Source organism: Pseudorca crassidens, chromosome 4 (assembly GCF_039906515.1).
Source record: "Pseudorca crassidens isolate mPseCra1 chromosome 4, mPseCra1.hap1, whole genome shotgun sequence".
Classification (NCBI taxonomy): Eukaryota; Metazoa; Chordata; class Mammalia; order Artiodactyla; family Delphinidae; genus Pseudorca; species Pseudorca crassidens.
Window position 1 is genome coordinate 114,864,465 of NC_090299.1, and position 19,255 is coordinate 114,883,719.

General features: G+C 38.7%; 1 protein-coding gene across 2 annotated transcripts; it reads right to left on the reverse strand.

The window, feature by feature from the left end:
- Positions 1 to 361: 361 nt before the first annotated feature.
- On the reverse strand, positions 362 to 19,016 carry COQ2 (coenzyme Q2, polyprenyltransferase). Of its 2 annotated transcripts, none has more exons than XM_067736402.1 (7): positions 18,560 to 19,016; positions 14,182 to 14,348; positions 9,837 to 9,958; positions 8,227 to 8,312; positions 6,449 to 6,582; positions 3,104 to 3,292; positions 362 to 1,036 (listed from the first exon to the last, which is right to left on the reverse strand). In XM_067736402.1, the coding sequence occupies exons 1-7, from the start codon at positions 19,014 to 19,016 to the stop codon at positions 872 to 874; spliced, it is 1,320 nt and encodes a 439-aa protein (XP_067592503.1). In that variant the 3' UTR covers positions 362 to 871. The 2 variants fall into 2 exon arrangements, with proteins under 2 accessions (XP_067592503.1, XP_067592504.1); XM_067736403.1 differs by having other exon boundaries at positions 18,683 to 18,954.
- Between the last annotated feature and the right edge of the window lie 239 nt (positions 19,017 to 19,255).

Here is a 19,255-nt window from a genome sequence, read left to right on the forward strand (position 1 = left end):
GTGGAGGAGCCACAGACAAGGCCAGATCATGGTGGGCTTAGCAGGTGACAAGACTTTTAGCTTGTACTGAGTGACCTGGGAAGATCCTGGAGGGTTCTAAGAAGAATGACATGACCTTATAGAGGTTTTAAGAAAATCATTGTGGCTGCTGTGTTGAGAATATTCTGAAGGGGGTAAGGAAAAAATAGTTACTACACCTAGCCAACATACTGCTATCCTATCAATTACAATCACCTGAGATAAAAAATAAATAAATAGAAATTAAAATCATCATTAGTGACTGTCTGCCCATTCTGGTCACTATGGTTGTATACAGAGACCTCTCAAATAAATGTCAGGGTTGGTAACAAACAGCAGTATGTACAGGTACAACAGGTAAAAAAATTTATTTACTGATTTAAATTCTCCTAAAATATAAAAAACAGAACGGTTTCCTGAATTACAGCTTTTGGCAGTAAGTAAAGGTCAACGCAAAGAACAATAAGCCTCAACTTCCTGTAGCAGCTTTTATTTTGCCCTAAAAAGAGAGTCCATTTTCCTACAAAGACAGTCATTTAGATGAGACACACATCAAGTTTTTTTCTAAAGTGCCAAAACTCATGTAATTCCTGTAACTGCAGATGAGAATTATAACTTAAATACTCCAGGTGATCGCAAATCCTGAAGAGTTCCTGGTTTCTGTGATGGGGAAGAATTTGACTAGTACATAGTTGAACTAAAATCCAGGCAAAAATGCTCTACAACTTCATCTACTGGTTTGTAATTCATTAATATATTGTAAGACTGTTATTCAAATCTAGTTATGTGGTAATAAGACCTGAGAGTATTTTGTAAAAGTTTGTTTTAAAAATCCCCAGATAAACTTAATTTGCTAATTTTCTACTCTATTATCTATATTTTTCTTTGTTTTATCTGTCTCCTTTTCTTTCCACAAATTCCCAAGGACAATTCCTAAAAAAATTATTAGTCCTATTGTTCGGTTGGAGGTGAATTTATCCCAACAATCCTCAGGTCTGTGGATGTCCAGAGTGTAAATCTATAAGAAAAGAATACATGCCATGTTAGAACTCAGTATGGACTTCTAGGCATCACAAATAAACACATCAATATGAAGAAGATAACAGCACTTTGTTATAGAATTTTAAGCAATGGGAAGCCTTTAATGTACCCCAGATTGTTTTCCAACGCAGAAAAAATCTACCATATCTCTCAATGGATATCATCTAAGCTAAAAACTTGCACTTGACGGGTGCACGAACACTCTGAGAGGCAACGCATGCTATTGTTAATTCTATTTTGAAAATTCTTCCTTAAACTGATTGATCTAAAATCTGCTCTCTATAACTCCTACCCTCCAGTTTAGCTCTATTCTTCAGAGCAATGTTTCTCAACAGAGGAACAAGTTACATTTGGGCAGGACAACTCTCTACCGTGCAGGGCTGTCTACTGCATCAAGAGATATTTAATGTACCTGGCCCTCGCTCACTAAATGCCTGTAGTGGTCCCTCCCCAGTCTATTTATGATACCCCAAAATACCCCCATACATGTTAAAATCTCCCTCCCATCCCCACATAGAGAAGGGCACCTAAAATCCTAGATCTGCAGGTAGTGACCAAACATACTCTCTTTTCTCCACAGTTGTCCTGCAAATATATTGAGAAAGTCTCATGTCCCTATTTTACGCTTCCCTGGACTTAAGCATCGGAAGCCCTCAACTATTCTTTATTATGTGACCTGCAGGCTTAAAATTATCATGATTTCCTTTCTCCAAATACTAGAAGACTATGTCCATGTTAAAGTACTGTGTCAAGGACTAGGCAGAGGACCACAAAGGCAATTCAGAATATAAAGTGGGTTCCAAATATTTCCTATATTTGTGATTATCCCCATAATTTTTGCCTTCCTCTGCTAATATCCAGGCGCTTAAATATTGCTAAACATCCATTATCCTAACCAGACAATCAACTGATGATAACAACTCCCGTGGAGCTGAGTAATGACCAAAAGGAGATGCTGAGAAATTCTGAAGAGGAAAATGGTGAAATGTGGAGAATCACTAATTCAAATCTTTTAGCTTTCCTGGTGAGGAAAACAATGAAGGTGATATAGTATGTGGTTTACTTTATGGACATCAGATTTTAGTTTCCTTCATACCATGTTATGCAAGTCCTGCTTACACATGCACCGATCTGTATAAAATAGATCATCTAAATACAGGCTTACTAGCATCTTCTCGATTTTGTCCAAAGAAAATAACAGTAATACTGATGCAAAAATACAGTCCATTTACAAGCAACCTATTTAATTAAATTCTACTTAGTTCATTCATTTTACAGAAGTCAGTGATGTAGACCTGCCATATAAACAAGTGGGGCTGAGGTGCTGGGTGAACATCCTGGCAGTTTCCTACTGTGTAGGCAGAACTCTGACATCTTCCCATTTTGTGTCTTATCTTGCCTTGGTCCCTGTGCCAGTGTGACTCAAACATATGAATGATTAGTTTGCTAACCATCAATAGATGCCCACATTTAAACAATACATTTGTGTTGACCAGTTTGCTTTCAGAGTAATTCAACTCAACCCACAACCTTAAGACATTGCTCAAATTTCTCTAGACACACATCAGAAATAATTCCAGGAAAATTAGAAGGAAAAAAATATCTAGGTTTAGGTTTACATTATTTCTCTAAAATAATACAGCTAGCTTTCTTATATGACATATTGGGGCAGGGAAAGGGCAGTTCAAGGCAGTACAAGCCAAGTAGTTGTTTAAGGAATTAACTTGCTTGGTAAACACAAAGGGCATTTTGTTTAAATAGTTTTCTTTTTGCGGGGGGAGTGGTTTTTTTTTTTTTTTTTTTGCGGTATGCGGGCCTCTCCCGTTGCGGAGCACAGGCTCCGGACGCGCAGGCTCAGCGGCCATGGCTCACAGGCCCAGCTGCTCCGCGGCATGTGGGATCTTCCTGGACCGGGGCACGAACCCGTGTCCCCTGCCTCGGCAGGCAGACTCTCAACCACTGCGCCACCAGGGAAGCCCTGTTTAAATAATTTCTATAATTTACACCAAAGAAAAAAGAGGGAAAGATATGGAAAAGATCAAACCTGGTGAGCCAGATGGGCCCCTACAGCAGCCAGAGCAGTGTAGTAGGGCACAGTTTGACCAATGTTCACTCCCACCAGGCTCAGTGCCCCCAGCATCGCCACAGTGAAGCCACTGAGCCACTGCTTGGTATCTTCACGGAACAGCAGTGCTGTGGACTTAAGCCCGATCAGAGCATCATCTCTCTTGTCCTAACATGAGAAAGCAGTAAGAAATTGCCTGGATTTTACTGAGATTTAATTCACATATAAAGTTTACCATTTTGAAGTATGTAATTCAGTGGTTTTAGTATATTCACAAGGTTGTGCAACCATCACTACCATCTAATTCCAGGAGAAACTGTCTTTTAAAGAACATGACAGTAACTCAGAAACAGTTGATCAAAAATGAATGTGCAGGCCAAATCAAAGTTAAATGTTACTGCTAAAATTATCTTCCAGACCTATTTCTACATATCGTCGTACTTTTACGACCCTATACTGACTTTCAACTATACTTTTACTAATAAATTAGAAGTCAGACTCTAATTCTTCACATAGCTCTTCTTTACTTGAGTTTTCAAATCTCAATAATTTCCTATACATTTTAGTTTCAATCTTGCTAAAATCACACATGTGGAAAAATGCTCACTTGCCACCTAACCACATCCATTCAGATTTCACTTCTGGCTCAGTTTATTCCTTGCCTCTCCCATCAAATCCTTCCTGTTTAAGTAGAGCTAGGTCCTGATGATACACTCACATCTGGCTGACTGGTCTCCTCCAGCAACTTTATTTGTAAGCATTTCCATATAATGTTGTAATCACAGTCATGTGACATCAGAGGCTGCATGCAAAGTGGGTACAGAGGGAATGTACCTCAACATAATAAAGGCCATATATGACAAACCCAAAGCAAACATACTCAATGGTGAAAAACTGAAAGCTGTCCTTCTAAGATCAGAAACAAGATGAGGATGCCCACTCTTACCACTTTCATTCAACATAGTATTGGAATTCTCAGCTAGAGCAATTAGGCAAGAAAAAGAAATAAAAGACACCCAAATTGTAAAGGAAGAAGAAAAACAATCACTATTTGCAGGTGACATGGTTTTATATACAGAAAACCCTAAAGTGGCCACCAAAAACCTATTAGAAATTATAAACACATAAAGTAAAGCTGTAGGGTACAAGATCAATATACAAAAATCTGTTGTGTTTCTATATACTAATAGTGAGCTCAAAGAGAGAGAAATTAAGAAAATAATCTCATTTACAATCACAACAACAACAGCAAAATACCTAGGAATAAATTTAACCATGGAGGTGAAAGACCTGTACTCTGAAAACTATGAGACATTGTTAAAAGAAATGAAGAAGACACACAGAAATGGAAAGATATTCCGTGCTCATGGACTTGAAGAATTAAAATTATTAAAATATCCATACTGCCTAAAGCAATCTACAGATTCAATACAATCCCTATCAAAATACCAACAACATTTTTCACAGGAATAGAACAAAAAAATCCTAAAATTTGTATGGAACCACAAAAGACCCTGAAAAGCCAAAGCAATCTTGAGAAAAAACAACAAAGCTGGAGGTATCATACTTCCTGATTTCAAATTATACTACAAAGCTATCGTTATCAAAACAGCATGGTATTGGCAGAAAAACAGACACACACAGATCATTGGAAACAGAATTGAGAGCCCAGAAATAAGCCCACCCATATATGAACAATTAATTTACAACAAAGGAGCAAAGAACATAAAATGGAAAAAGGACAGTCTCTTCAACAAACAGTGCTGGGAAAACTGGACAGCCACATGCAAAAAATGAAACTAGACCACTATCTTATACCATACATAAAAATTAACTCAAAATGGATTAAAGGGGCTTCCCTGGTGGCGCAGTGGTTGGGAGTCCGCCTGCCGATGCAGGGGACGCAGGTTCGTGCCCCGGTCCGGGAGGATCCCACATGCCGTGGAGCGGCTGGGCCCATGGGCCATGGCCGCTGGGCCTGTGCATCCGGAGCCTGTGCTCCGCAACAGGAGAGGCCACAGCAGTGAGAAGCCCGTGTACCACAAAAAAAAAAAAAGGATTAAAGACTTGAATGTAAGACTTGAAACCACAAAATTCCCAGAAGAAAACATAGGCAGTAGACTCCCTGACATCAGTCTTAGCAATATCTTTCTGGATATGTCTCCGCAGGTAAGGAAAACAAAAGCAGAAATAAATAAATGAGCCTACAACAAACTAAAAAGCTTCTGCACAGCAAAGGAAACCATCAATAAAATGAAAAGACAATCTACCACATGGGAGAAGATACTGGCAAATCATATATCCGGTAAGGTGTTAATATCCAGAATATATAAAGAACTCATCAACCAAAAAACAAATAACCCAATTAAAAAATGGGCAGAGGATATGAATAGAATGCCCTGAAGAAATTTTCTAAGGAAGACATACAGATGGCCAATAGGCACGTGAAAAGATGTTCAACATCACTAATTAATAGGGAAATGCGAACCAAAACCACGATGAGATATCATCTCATGCTTGTTAGAATGACTATCTAAAAGGCAGGAATATAACTAGTGTTGACAAGGATGTGGAGAAAGAGGAGCCCTTGTGCACTGTTGGTGGGAATATAAATACGGAAAAACAGTAAGGAGATTCCTCAAAAAGTTAAGAATAGAACTACCATATGGTTCAGCTATTCCACTTCTGGATATTTACCTGAAGAAAACAAAGACACTAATTCAAAAAGATATATATGTACCCCAATGTTCACTGCAGTGTTATTTACAAGCCAAGATATGGAAACAATGTGAGTGCCCATCAACAGATGGATGGATAAACATGTGGTATATACATACAGTGGAATACTACTCAGCCATAAGAAGATAAAATCTTGCCAACTGCAACAACATAGATGGATCTTGAGGGTATTATGCTAAGTAAAGTAAGTCAGACAGAAAAAGACAAATACCACTATGATTTCACTTATGTGTGGAATATTAAAAGAAAGAGAGAAATAAACGAACAAACAAAATAAAACTAACACATAGATACACAGAATAGATTAGTGGTAACCAGAAGGGAAAGGGGAAGGGGGAGGGCAAAATGGGTAAAGGGGGTCAATGGTATGGTGACGGATGGAAACTAAACTTTTGATGCTGAGTATGCTGTAGTGTATACAGAAGTCGAAATATAATGTTGTACACATGACACATATAATGTTACTTCAATTTTTTTTAAAAGCCTAAAGAAAAAAAACTTTCCCTTTAATTTAGTACTTATTTTTAAAGTTCTTAAAAAATGATAACAGTTAAGCCAAAGTTATGAAAAAGAATATTTCTTTACCTGATGAGCATAGATAGTATCGTATATTAGAGTCCACATAATTCCAGAAAAATAAAGAGGAAGGCAAACAGATGGATCACAGGAGCCCTTGACAGCAGACCATCCAAGTAATGCTCCCCAATTAAAAGTCAACCCTATAATTAGTGAAACAGAAAGAGGAGAAAAGTCTAAATGTACTTTAGAATTCCAAAGGGAAGGAGAGAGGCATCAGCATGTATTAAATGCTTCTATGTATTAGGCTCTGTGTATGCTGTTTTCTCCCTTAAATTTTCTCAAGTCTCTCATGTGGTAGTTATTAGCTACATTTTACAAAAAAGGAAAACAGAACCAGAAAGGTTAAATAACAATTAAAATAACAGAGCTAACAGAAAGAATAATATCTCCCTGATAAATAGGAGGTTTCATGAGAACAACATTTATCCTACCTAGTATGACGACTGGCACCAATGATAAATAGTATTAGATGCTAGAGTTTGAACTTAGATCTATCTGAGTCAAACTCCTGTGTTTTTTCCATTATTGCTCTATTTCCCCTTTAAGTTACAGAAACAACAGTTAGACAGGAACACTTGTTCTTCAAGTCCACCCTCTCTGAGGACTGTAAACAAACTCCACATGGTGACAACTCCTAAATATCTATGTGTAAGCCTAATCACTTTCCTCAGCTTCAGACTAGAAACTGAATTGCCTGCTAGACATCTCCACCTGCAAGTCCCTCAGGTACATTGACATGCATGCTCTGTGGGGCCACAGAGGAGAGGTACTTCATCAACTGAGGAGGAGGGATTCTAAGTGGAAACAGGCAATGAGGAGGAGAAAAAGGGTTTCTGAGGTGTTTGGGACCCACTGACTTTGAGGTATCTGAGGGACTTGCTCCTTCAAGATGATGAATGTGTTTCAGTCATGTTTATTTTCCTAGTACCTGGTGTGATTCCTGGCACAAAGTAAAAGTCAGGGTTTCAATAAATATTTAAAGTAAAAATACTAGTTTTCTTAATACTCTATTCTAGGAATAGAACAGAAAAGTCTAGGAGTAGATATTTTTGCAATAGGTTTCGACTTACCTACCTATCTTCCTCTATCTGCCAACAAATATTTATTGAATACCTGTGATGTGCCAAGCACCATGTTAGATGCTGCACCATCCATATATAAAGAATGCTTTATCTTCTAGGTGTTTACAATTTATTAATGGGAAGAGAGGGTAGGCTCTCAATATCTTCCTGTTGAATTACTGCTGTTGAAACGAGTAAGTGTCACATTAGAGTGCTATGGGAGCCCAGGAGGGACTGGCTAACTTTCTTCTGGTAAGTTTAAGAAAGGCTTCCCAGAAAGGGAGCTAAGCTATCACACACTTCAACTCTTGTTCTCCTGCCTCAGAGTGCTTTCTATTCCAATCCCCAAAATCTTCAGGGCATCTAGATCAACTACCTAAAGACAGCGGTGAAGTCAAGGGGCTAATTTTCTTTCTTCATGACATACCTAGATTTTTAAGAGCATTTCAGAAAATAATAATGATGATAATCTTAGCAGATGTCCAAGATTTTTTAGCCAATAAAAATAGCTAATTGCCCTCCATTAAAACATGAAAATCTATTCCTGGTTTGGAAAATTTCATGACTGACTTAACATTTTATCTCTGCCACATCACACACACACACACACACACACACACACACACACACACACCCCCACACACACATGCATTGATTGATATTATATATAAAAGTATAGCTTGAGGGTATCGAAGGAAATACTTATAGTTATTTCAAGCTCACCCAAGGCTAATTGAGGCCAGTATGTAATTCTCTTCATTAGCGGGTAGGTGATGACAAGAAGTAGGGATGCTGCTCCAAGAGCTATACTGAAATCAAGAAAAAACATGAAAAAGATTAATATCACCATCTCTTAAAAATCGGTAAATAAGGGGCTTCCCTGGTGGCGCAGTGGTTGAGAGTCCGCCTGCCGATGCAGGGGACATGGGTTTGTGCCCTGGTCCGGGAGGATCCCACATGCCGCGGCGTGGCTGGGCCCGTGAGCCATGGCCACTGAGCCTGCGCATCCGGAGCCCATGCTCTGCAACAGGAGAGGCCACAACAGTGAGAGGCCCTCGTATCACCAAAAAAAAAAAAAAAAAAAACGGTAAATAAGACAACAATAGCAACACTAATGAGGAAATGATTTATCTAAATTGTATTTTTTGTAAAATTCTCTTCCTAGACGTTTATTCCTGGACTTTAATTAACATAAAGGGTGATTAGAAAATATCTTAAGTGTTACAAACAATGAAACAAAGTAAGAATAGCTAACACATATATTGCTTTCATGTATTAGGACTGTTTTAACTGCTCTACATATGTTAACTCATTATAACCTTCACCACAACCTTACGAGGCAGGTAGTTTTATTCTACTTGGTTTTTTGCAGATGAAAAAACTAAAGTCAAAGAGAGAAAGTAATTTGCCAATTGTTACACAGCTAGTCAGTAGCAGGGCCAGGAAGCAAACCTAAGGCATCTGGCCCCAGTATCCAACATAATACTCCCCATGTGCTGCTGCCTAAATTTTGCTTTCAAACATTAAGATAGCTAGTAAACTGAGATGTCCTAACAGAGAATTAGAGTCAAGATATCCCTCCCTATATGCACAAGGGGTTACTTCTCTAGAAGAGGATAAGGTCACAAAGTACCTATGAAAGGATGACAGTCAGATAAGATGTTTTTAGGAAGTTCACAGCTCACTTAACACTACCCCTCAAGGAATAACCTTTCAAAGTGTTTTCACTTGACTGAAGCTATCAGAACAAGATATACAATTAAGTCTAGTCTCTATAAAATATGCTTATTTGCTGAACTCCTCTTTTTGTCTTATTGAAGCACTATGTAAGCAGCCATCTGGTACACAAATGTCTAATTTTGTCTCTGTTTAAGAAGTATAAGAATGAGTTCTTTTTTCTTCTGTCATTGATTAGGAATATGACTCTGGGAAAGACCCAGTTCCTCTTTTTGCAAAGTAAGCATAATCACTTCTGCCTCTAACGCTTCAGAGATACTACCAGGATAAATAAAATTATACAAATGGGTATATACACACACTCCCACGCATGCACCTAGAAAACCTAGGAAAAGTGTCTTGAGTCCTTTAGGGAACACATAGTGCAAGTACTGGAGGTGGTGCAGAATAAACGAAACACTGATCTCTTCATTCCTTTGGCTGAAAGCATTCTTGACTTTACATTGTGTGGTGACTTACTTACATTGCTAACTTTACAGATGCTTGATTAGGTAATAAACAACTTTGTAATACAGATATTTCTATTTTATTTTATATGTACTTCTATGTCAAAGGAAAGACTTTTTACATGATTATGAAAAACACATATACTGTACCTGTAGTAATTCAGACACAGAAGAACACCCAGTGCCAAGGTCAGCTGTCCCCCAAGAAAAACAAAGGATTGAAAAGTTGAAATGTCTCCAGCAGCTATTGGGCGACTTGCTGTTCTTGTAACCTTAACAACATAAAAACAGATACCTTAGCATCGGGGAATAGCTCAATCATTTACTTAAACATTTACTCAAGAGACTGGCCCATGGTAAGTACTAAGGCAGAAATATGAATAAAAGGTGAACATTGGAAGTACTACCATGAATCAAAACTTCTATTTAAAATAGCATTGAAAAGAACTAAAAATTCCCAACATTCATTCCTCTTTCTTTCCATCTCCTATCCCCATCTCCAAACAAACAAAACAAAGCAATTTCGTAATCTAACTATTACCTATCCAGCTTAGCAAGTATATGTTCAATTTCCATGGAGCAAAGAGGGACAAAAATAATAAGAATTCTCAGGAAAGAAGAAAGTGCAGAGCATGTTAGATAAGGCTGGTATCATGTAAATGCTTTGAGTATGGGAAGCACTGCAATCAGATATCAGACATGAAGAAAGAAGACAGATTATCTGAGTTTGAAAGTGGGAGTGCTTTTGCCAGTCTACGTAGGAATGGGGCTGTAATCTTATATTAACTACACCCATATATAAAGGGCAAACTCACTGTAAGAATATAGGTAGAGCAATTATGTGAACAAATAATATATATTGTTCTTTTCCTTCCAAGAGATCATGAAATGTGATTATTCTAAATTCAACCACAAATAAAGAGCATAACAAAAATTTTCAGCATTGCTGGAAGTTAAGAACTCAGGATCTGGGATTAGAGAGCCTAGCATTTGAATTCAATTCCATCACTTATTGGCTGTGTGAATTCTGGCAAGTTACTTGACCTCCCTCAGGCTTAGGTTATTTACCTATTTAAGGAAAAACAGAAAGAGAGGGAGACGTAATAATAGCACGTACCTTACAGAGTGAATGCAATGCCTGATGCAATAAATGTTAACTATAATTAATATAACATATTTTTGTATGATTTATAGCAAGGGTTTAGCAAACTATGGCCTGTGAGCCAAATCCAGCTTTCTGTCTGTTTTTGGTTGGAACCATGAGCTAACAATGGTTTTTACTTTTTTTGGTGGTTGAAAATAAACAAAGAAATAGTAATGTATTGTGCCACATGAAAATAAGAAATTCAAATTTCAGTGTCCACAAATAAAATTTTATTGAAAGAGACACACCCATTTTTTTACATATTGTATGTGGCTGCTTTCACACTGTAACAGAGTGCAGTAGTTGCAACAAAGACTGCGTGGCCCACAAAGCCTAAAATATTTACTATCTGGTCCTTTACAGAAGAAATTTGCTGACCCAATTTATAGCATGCTTCACTGTGCAATAAAACAGTTTGTCAAAAACTGTAATGACTCATCTTGCTTAGTGCCAGAACTGGATATCTCATCCTTGATTTGGTCCCTGTAGCTTCAAGTGGGAATAATATTTATGTTCTTGTATTTGATTTAGGATATTATGATTATTCCTGCCAGTATTTGAATGCTAATAATCTAAGAGCTATATATGCATCACATCATTGAATCCTTGTAACAACTCTCTTTTAGCCACTCACAAGTTCTTGCCATTTCTAAGTTTTAGGAAACTGAGGCAGAGTGGCTCAGTAACTTTCCAAGGTCACAGATACTAAGGTAGCACAGTCAGTCCAGTCCCACCAACCACAGTACTAACCACAAAATTACACTGCCCCTCCAGTACAATGGTAATTGCCTGTCTAAACTCAAGAGGTGAAAAACAAGCACTCCATCAAAAGAATAAAAACGATGCAATATGATGATCAAAAAACATATTCTGTGTGGCTTTTATGAAACTAGAATGCTCACAGCTTACAAAACCAAATCATTAATACCTGTGCATTGATATTATTTCAATGTTTATTGGACCTAATGTTTATCGCATGACTAGCAGATTACATACATCATCAACAAAACACAGTTAACCCAAATAACCTAATAGCAATTCACTTACCACTTAATGTATTAGCAATTTACTTAGTCATCTAACATATTAAGCAAAACCCTCAGCCATAAACATACTGTCTTTAAGAAAATGTAAGGTAAGCATTACAATTTGACCAAGGTTTTTAACCCATTCTGTAAAAGAGATGCTCATAACATTTTAAAATTCATGTTAGCAAAACCATAGCTATACAATACTCATTTAAGTGCTTTGTTGTATGTCACCACAGACTGTAGATTCCTCTAATCAGAGAAAAATGGCACAGGGGAGATGTAAGATATCTAATCAGTTCCCTTTTATCTAGTGAGTATAAAAATCACTTAAGACAAAACTAAAATGGCTCTATTTCGTTAATTAAAGAAGTAGAAAATGTTGGTTGGTTTGATTATGTTATTTTTTTTTATTATTATTTTTTTTTTGCGGTACGTGGGCCTCTCACCGCTGTGGCCTCTCCCGTTGCGGAGCACGGGCTCCGGACGCGCAGGCTCAGCGACCATGGCCCACGGGCCCAGCCGCTCCGCGGCATGCGGGATCCTCCCAGACCGGGGCACGAACCCGCGTCCCCTGCATCGGCAGGCGGACTCTCAACTAGTGCGCCACCAGGGAAGCCCTATGTTATTTTTTAATTAAACTTCTTTTGAGATAATTGTAGATTCACATGCAATTTTTTTAAAAAAAATCTCTGTATTATAAGAAATATAGAGATCCTATGTATCCTTTATTTAGTTTTCCCCAAGGGTAACATCTTGCAAAACTTTACAGTACAATATCACAACCAGGATTTTGATATTAGGCTGCTCTAAATGTGTTCAATAGTTATTTTGAAGTGATACTGGCCAGAAGCCTCATTAATATGGTTATGCAGATGAAAAACTGACCAGGATGTGCAAACCCCCAAAACAAGAAAGTACGCATCTCCTGGCATAGATCAAAGCATCCCAATGGTCAGCGAGACATAGAGATGCCTTAACATGCATCACCTGCCACTCTGCCACTATCCTACCCTCCAGCCACACACAAACCACATAGTTGCAGTTGTCAAGCATAATATATTTTATCTCACAGCCATGCCTCTGTGTCCACTGTTTCCTCTGCCTAGAGTGACCTTCACCCTCCTGTCCAGGCTTTTTTTGCCATCTTAGTCTGTCATAGTTCCAAAGTCACCTTACCCCACCTCACCCCATCAAAACTTCTCTCTAACCCCCTGCATTATGCTAAGGTAAGGTAGGTGGTCTGCAGTAAGTGCCCTGTGGACACCATCTCTTGATAGCTACTAAACTGAAGTCAGCAATGTTGTCTTTCATCCACACAATCCTAGAACCTGTCACTGTGTCTCATAGATAGTAGGTATTCAATAAATGTTTTTGAATTTAAAAATTATTAATGTGACACTGTTCTATAAGCTAAAAATCATTATGGGTGTGCTTTGCTTAAGGAAAACTAAGACTTATATGAAAGGCAAACCAGGGAAGATTATTCACTTTATGTGAGTGTCACATGATTATTTACTTCACATAATTCACCCTGGATTTCTTATAAATTGAACGTTTACTTGATTATTTACTCAAGCATTTAATGATTTTATACTTGTTATAGTATGGCTGCTGGAATAAAAGGCAAACAAGACAGACCATTCCCTTGAGAAAATAATGGTCTATTGAAGAACAAAGAAATAATTACACACATGCATTAGAACATGCATAGAAAATAATCTAGAGACATATGATGTATCAAACTTTAAATGAAGTTTTTTCTGGGAGCTTGGGGGAGGTGATAAGGAAGACTTACATTTTCTATCCTTTCTATTTTTGTACTGTCTGAATTTTTCAGAATAAACATGTATTATTTTTCTAAGGAGAAAAAAATAAAATTATGTTTTTAAAAGAAATAATTATAGCAAATGCTAATAGGGCTGCCTTGATTCATTTAAATTAAGATCTGATTTACATATGAATAGTTATGGCTCCAACATATATCTCAAAGGAAGGGATGACAGTTCTTTTAGACACCCAAAGGTTCAGAATGGAATTTTCACCTTCACTCCCAACATCCTTTCTCTGGCCTTCCAAATTCTAATTCGTTTTGTAAAAATGATGTACACACCTTGCCCCCATGGCCGCTCCTCTGTTGAGAAAGGAAGCACACCGCACTTTGCAACACCAGCTATTCAACTGATACTGGCACTTCTTACGCTGGATTTCAGTGAGGACGCTAAATGATCCTGTTGCTTTATGTGGCATTCAAAAGTGATGCCACCATCTTACTCTGCAGAATTGAGAGGAGCCTCTCTGTTCCCTTCTGGGACGAATCTACCTTTTTATCGTAGTCCTGGTCCCACATGTCATTAATAGTACAGCCTGCTCCACGCATCAGAACAGCTCCAGTGCCAAAGAGGGATAACATGTACCAATCTGGAAAACAACCTGGTTCAGCTGCCAGACCAATGCTCCAAGTACATGGCAGGTACAGTAGCCAGGTTCCTAAACAAAATAAAAAGACAAAAAAAGTACAAATTAAGTTAGCTGTTTTCATTTGTTTGAAATGCTGTGTCCAAAAGAAGTAAGGAACACAAAGTCAAAAACACATGACAAAACTGGGAAAATAAGTTTGCAACTCATATAACAGAGGACTATTCTCCCTAATATATAGGGTTCCCAGAAACTGAAGACAGATCAAAAGCCTGATCGAAAAATGGACAAAAAACATAATAGAAAATACAAATGGCTCTTATACCAATGAAAAGATACTCAACTTTGATAAATACACATGAAAATTACATTGAGATAACATTTTCCACCTAGCAGACTGGCACAACCCAAAGGCTGACAACATACTCTGGGGAGCTGGATAGTCATATATGTCTGATGAGGTTGCAAATGTTCCAGTTCCTATGGAGGGTAAGCTGAAGAGTTTTCCTATACGTGTGTGTGTGTGTGTGTGTGTGTGTGTATACGCACATGCATACACATATAAAACAAATACATACATTTGAATGTATGTTCATAAACTATGTCAGGAAGGAAACATTAGAAACTGATACTGAGAGTTGCCTTTGGGGAAGAAAACTGGTTGGTTGGGAAAAAGGGGTGGAAGACTTAGTTTTCACTCTATACCCTTATACCTTTTTAAATTTTGTATCATCTGCATGTATTACCTCCTCAAAAAACTTTAATAAAACTTTCTTTATTGTTAATATAATATAATAAAATGGTTTGGGGGGGAAAGAAGGATTAACCTACTGTTTTTTTTTTTAAATATTTTGCTACTACATGCACAAATGGGATTAGTTCTTGGTACTCAGCCCATAAACTAGATGAAATTAAGCTAAAACCAAATAAATTGTAGGGATAGGAGCCTTCACACATGACCTGTAGTAGATATCCTATTTTCAAAAGAAAATCTTTCAACAAATGTTTGGATATTGTACCTATTAGATAAATTCTGAGCTTTTCTTTCCTATTCGTAATATAAGAGTGTATATTAGCAATATAAGAGTGCCACCCCACAAATGTGTCCCTTTGGCATGAGGATTAATTTAAGCCAATTATTTTTAAGAAACAGAAGATTCAAGAACATTTTCAAGAATGTTACCAGAGTAGACCTATCATCAGATATCTGCCAAAAATATGGGCTAGGTGTGGTGGGGAAACTTGATAGGGCCTAGAGACCAGAGACGACCCTTTACCAAACATTTACTTTTCTATCTCCAGTGAATTACCTTCCTCCCCTTTTAATTCCCAAACCACTACCCCCAATATCCTGCTGTGTCTTTAGCTGAAGATATTTAAGGTGAGGGTATTTTGGCCATTTTGGTGAGTTACTCAGTCTTCCTGGGTCTCTCTCACCCACACATGCTATTAAATTTTTGTTTGATTTTTTCCTATTAATCGGTCTCATGTCAACTTAATTCTTAGACTTAACTTAGAAGGGTAGAGGATAATTTCTTCCTCCTCAAAAAGTGGAATAAATAGGACATGTGGCTAAAGAAAAATCAGATCCTGTACAAAAATGGTCAAATGACAAAGTCATTATGATTATGTTTAAGCTTCATTAAATTTAAGCTTTATTCATTTGCAAATATTTATAAAGCACATATTTTGTACCAGAGTTGTTCCAGGAACTGGGAATACAATGGTGACTAAGTGAGGGCTGATTTCTGCCTTCACACAGCTTATAAAGCAAAAGGAAGAAACACGGTTAAATAAATAACACTGAAATAGATCAATTCAACAACAGGGAAAGTACACCATGCTATAAAGGCATAAAACAATGCCATCCAAGTTAACGGGGGATGGAGTAGGAAAAACTCAGGAAGTCTTTTCCAAAAGGGGCTTAAACACACAGAAAAGGCAAGACAAGGAGAGGCTAAAAATCAGAAATGACCAGTCTAGACCTGAATTCAGGTTGTCCTGGGCAGACTCATATTCAGTGTGTCCCATCTAAAACAATAACAACAATGCCATTTTCTAAATGTTTGTGAAATGTCAAGCAGTGTTCTAAATGCTTTATATATACAAACTCATTTGATCCTCAAAGACACCCTTATAAAGTAGGCACTATTATTATTCCTATTTTACAGATGAGGAAACAGATGCACGAAGAGGTTAAAACACAATGGGTTTAACCACTTCCTTTTCCCTGGACCTATCAGTATAGCTCAGAGGGACAGAGGAGTAGCTAGCTGATCCTGCCCTGACAGAAAAAAAAGATCACTACTTCACAGGCATTTTCCTGGTACAAGTAGAAATGAAGGCTCCATTTAAAAAAGAATTCTAAAGAGAAAGATGTGTAACCACCTATAGCATTTTGTGTCAGTGTCAAAATTTCCTTGGCTGTAAGTCTGCATTTTAGGTACCGTATTCACTGATAGGAATCTGCAGGGCACCCCTATAGATGAGGAGGGTTCCTGCAGTGAAGGTTCAATGGCTGCTCCTAGTAAGTGACACTAGACACTAAAGTATATTAAACTTGAAGCCTCAGCGCTCCTCATCTACAAAAGAGGGGAAAGAACATCATCTACCTCTTAGAGTTGGTATAAGACAATATTAATAATGGTGATAATGAAAACAATAACAAATTCATAGTGCTTACTCTGTGCCAGGTGCTGTCCTACAATAGTTTTGATTCTCACAACAAACCTATGAGATAGGCACAACTTCTATTATACCCATTTAACAAACACAGAAACTGAAGCATAGAGAGAGTAATTTGCCCAGGGCCACACAGGCAAAAACATGGCAGAGCTGGATTCAAACCCAAGCAGTCTGGCTCCAGGCTATCACTCTGGATACCTAAAGCTCTAAACACCCATGAGTTCTTATTGTTCTTTTGCCCTCCTGATTCTCACCAACATTTTTTGGTCTCCCCTATGACACTTTCATTCTGTTCTCTCCCATGAAGAAAGATGCAGAGGTGGGTGGATACAATAGGTTTCAGAAAGATATACTTATTATAGAAAAAGTAAAAACTCTCTGGGAGATTATAAAGTGAGTAAGCATTCTGAGAGGTGATGGGCAGACCAAAGAGCTTGTGTAAACTGAGTCTAAGATTCATTCACTAATTACACATTGTCTTCAAGAAAACATAAATGCAGTTTCAGCCATAAACGTGGTAAAACCAGTTATACCACCAATTTAGTGGAAAGAGTGCTACCTGCTGAAACCTCCTGAAATAATGTAGTTTGTGACATGGTTGTAGGAAGTTGTAATCCTTTCTGAAAAACAACGAAACCCACTTTTTAACAAGATCAAAATTCAACAAAATAAAACAATAAACATAAAATTACCCCACAAAAGAAGAATTTAAGTAAAGAAGTATTGAACCTGGAATTCTACTACTGTCAATTTATTGTTCCTGGCATACAGTAAGGGCTCAAAAAATGTCTGCTGAATGAATTCTGATAGTACTATTCATAAGTTGTCTGAAAAATCCTGCAGTCACCTTATTTAGAACCAAAGCAAGCAGGCTTGTATCTTCTTAACATACATAATACTATTAACCGAATCTTCTCCAACTCACACAATACTCTGTCTTTTTAAACTAGACTGGGAGTTCTTTGAAAGTACAAAGTTTCCATAGCTCTTTCTAGCCCTAAGGCTACGCAATGCTGTAGGACTTAATTCATTCAATACTACCGCTAGGCTGTTCTAGACACTAGATATAAAAGTCCCATATAAGTGGAGCTTATACTGTACTGGAGAAGTGTATCAACCAATAAATGCATACGGCTAGTGGCGAATGCTATGAAGAAAAATGGGGGGTAAAGAGAGACTGAGGAGAAAGGTGAATTTAAATAGGAAGTTCAGCAAAATCCTCCCTTAGGAGGCGACTGTGAGCTGATAAGTAGTCCATAAATGCTGTACCCGCAGCATCCAAATGAATTAAATCTTTGTGTGACGGATGGTGCAGGGCAAAGAGCAAAAAAAACTCAGCATCATCTGGTCTGGCTCTGCCAAAGAGCCTTAATTTCCTCAGCGTCTTTATCGTCTCAATTACTTGCTCTGGGATTATGGGAAGGATGAAACATAATGAACGTAGAAGTGTTTCCACACTGTAAATCTGCGCAAATGCAGAGATACGGGTACGGAATTTCTGCTCGATTCACTACTTAAACACGGACTGTGGAATGAGCGAATTTTTTGCCCAGCTCACGTGCTCAGGATTCAGAGAGGCTTGACAGCCGGCCGGTTACCTCGGAGATAGCCCTGTTCGGGTGTCTTGACGGTATTCGGCACCTGGCGGCCAAGCCCCGGCTTTCGGACTTCACTTCCACTGCGCCCGCAGCCCCCGGACCGCCACATCCGTCCACACTCACCTATGGGCTTGTCCAACCTCATGAGGCGCAGGTAGGGCTGCAGAGGGCGGGGCGCCGAGTTCACGATCGCCGCCGCAGGCAGGCTCGGCCGCCGCTCGAGCGGTCCCCGCCCGGCTGAGGGCCGCCAGTCTCCCGCGTGTAGCCCACGGGCCGCGTGCGGCAAGGTGAGGGAGCGGCCGCGCGAGCCCCACAGCCACACCTGCGTCCCTGCCCGCAGGGCCCGCACGAGCCCCGTGCCTGACGCGCCCAGCATGGCGCTCCGGAGAGCGCGGACCCGCGGGGGCCTGACGTCATTCCCGAGCGTCCTGTCACAGGCAGGCATGCGCAGTGACATCAGCAGGATGACCGGTTGGTCGGAGCTTTTCGAGTAACGTGAAACGGGAAGGATTGTGGTCACCTTGACCTGTAAGGGAGTTCTTCAGGTAAAGGAGTTCCTATTATCAAAATACGTAGCAGTTGTAACAGGAAAAAAAAAAAAAACAAAAACACCGAGAAAAACTTACTGAACCCAAAATACTGATTTGCGGTGTTTCCTTTTTAAAGCTAAAAGGGCACCAAGCGGCCAAATCCGAG

Bases quoted from the DNA above. Each gene is read 5' to 3' on its own strand.
- COQ2 (XM_067736402.1), bottom strand. From the start codon at position 19,016: ATGTCACTGCGCATGCCTGCCTGTGACAGGACGCTCGGGAATGACGTC. The intron at 9,959-14,181 runs GTAGATTCGTCC...TATGTTGTTAAG, and splicing joins ACCAGGACTACGATAAAAAG to GTTACAAGAACAGCAAGTCG. The intron at 8,313-9,836 runs GTACAGTATATG...TCTTGATTTCAG, and splicing joins CTGTGTCTGAATTACTACAG to TATAGCTCTTGGAGCAGCAT.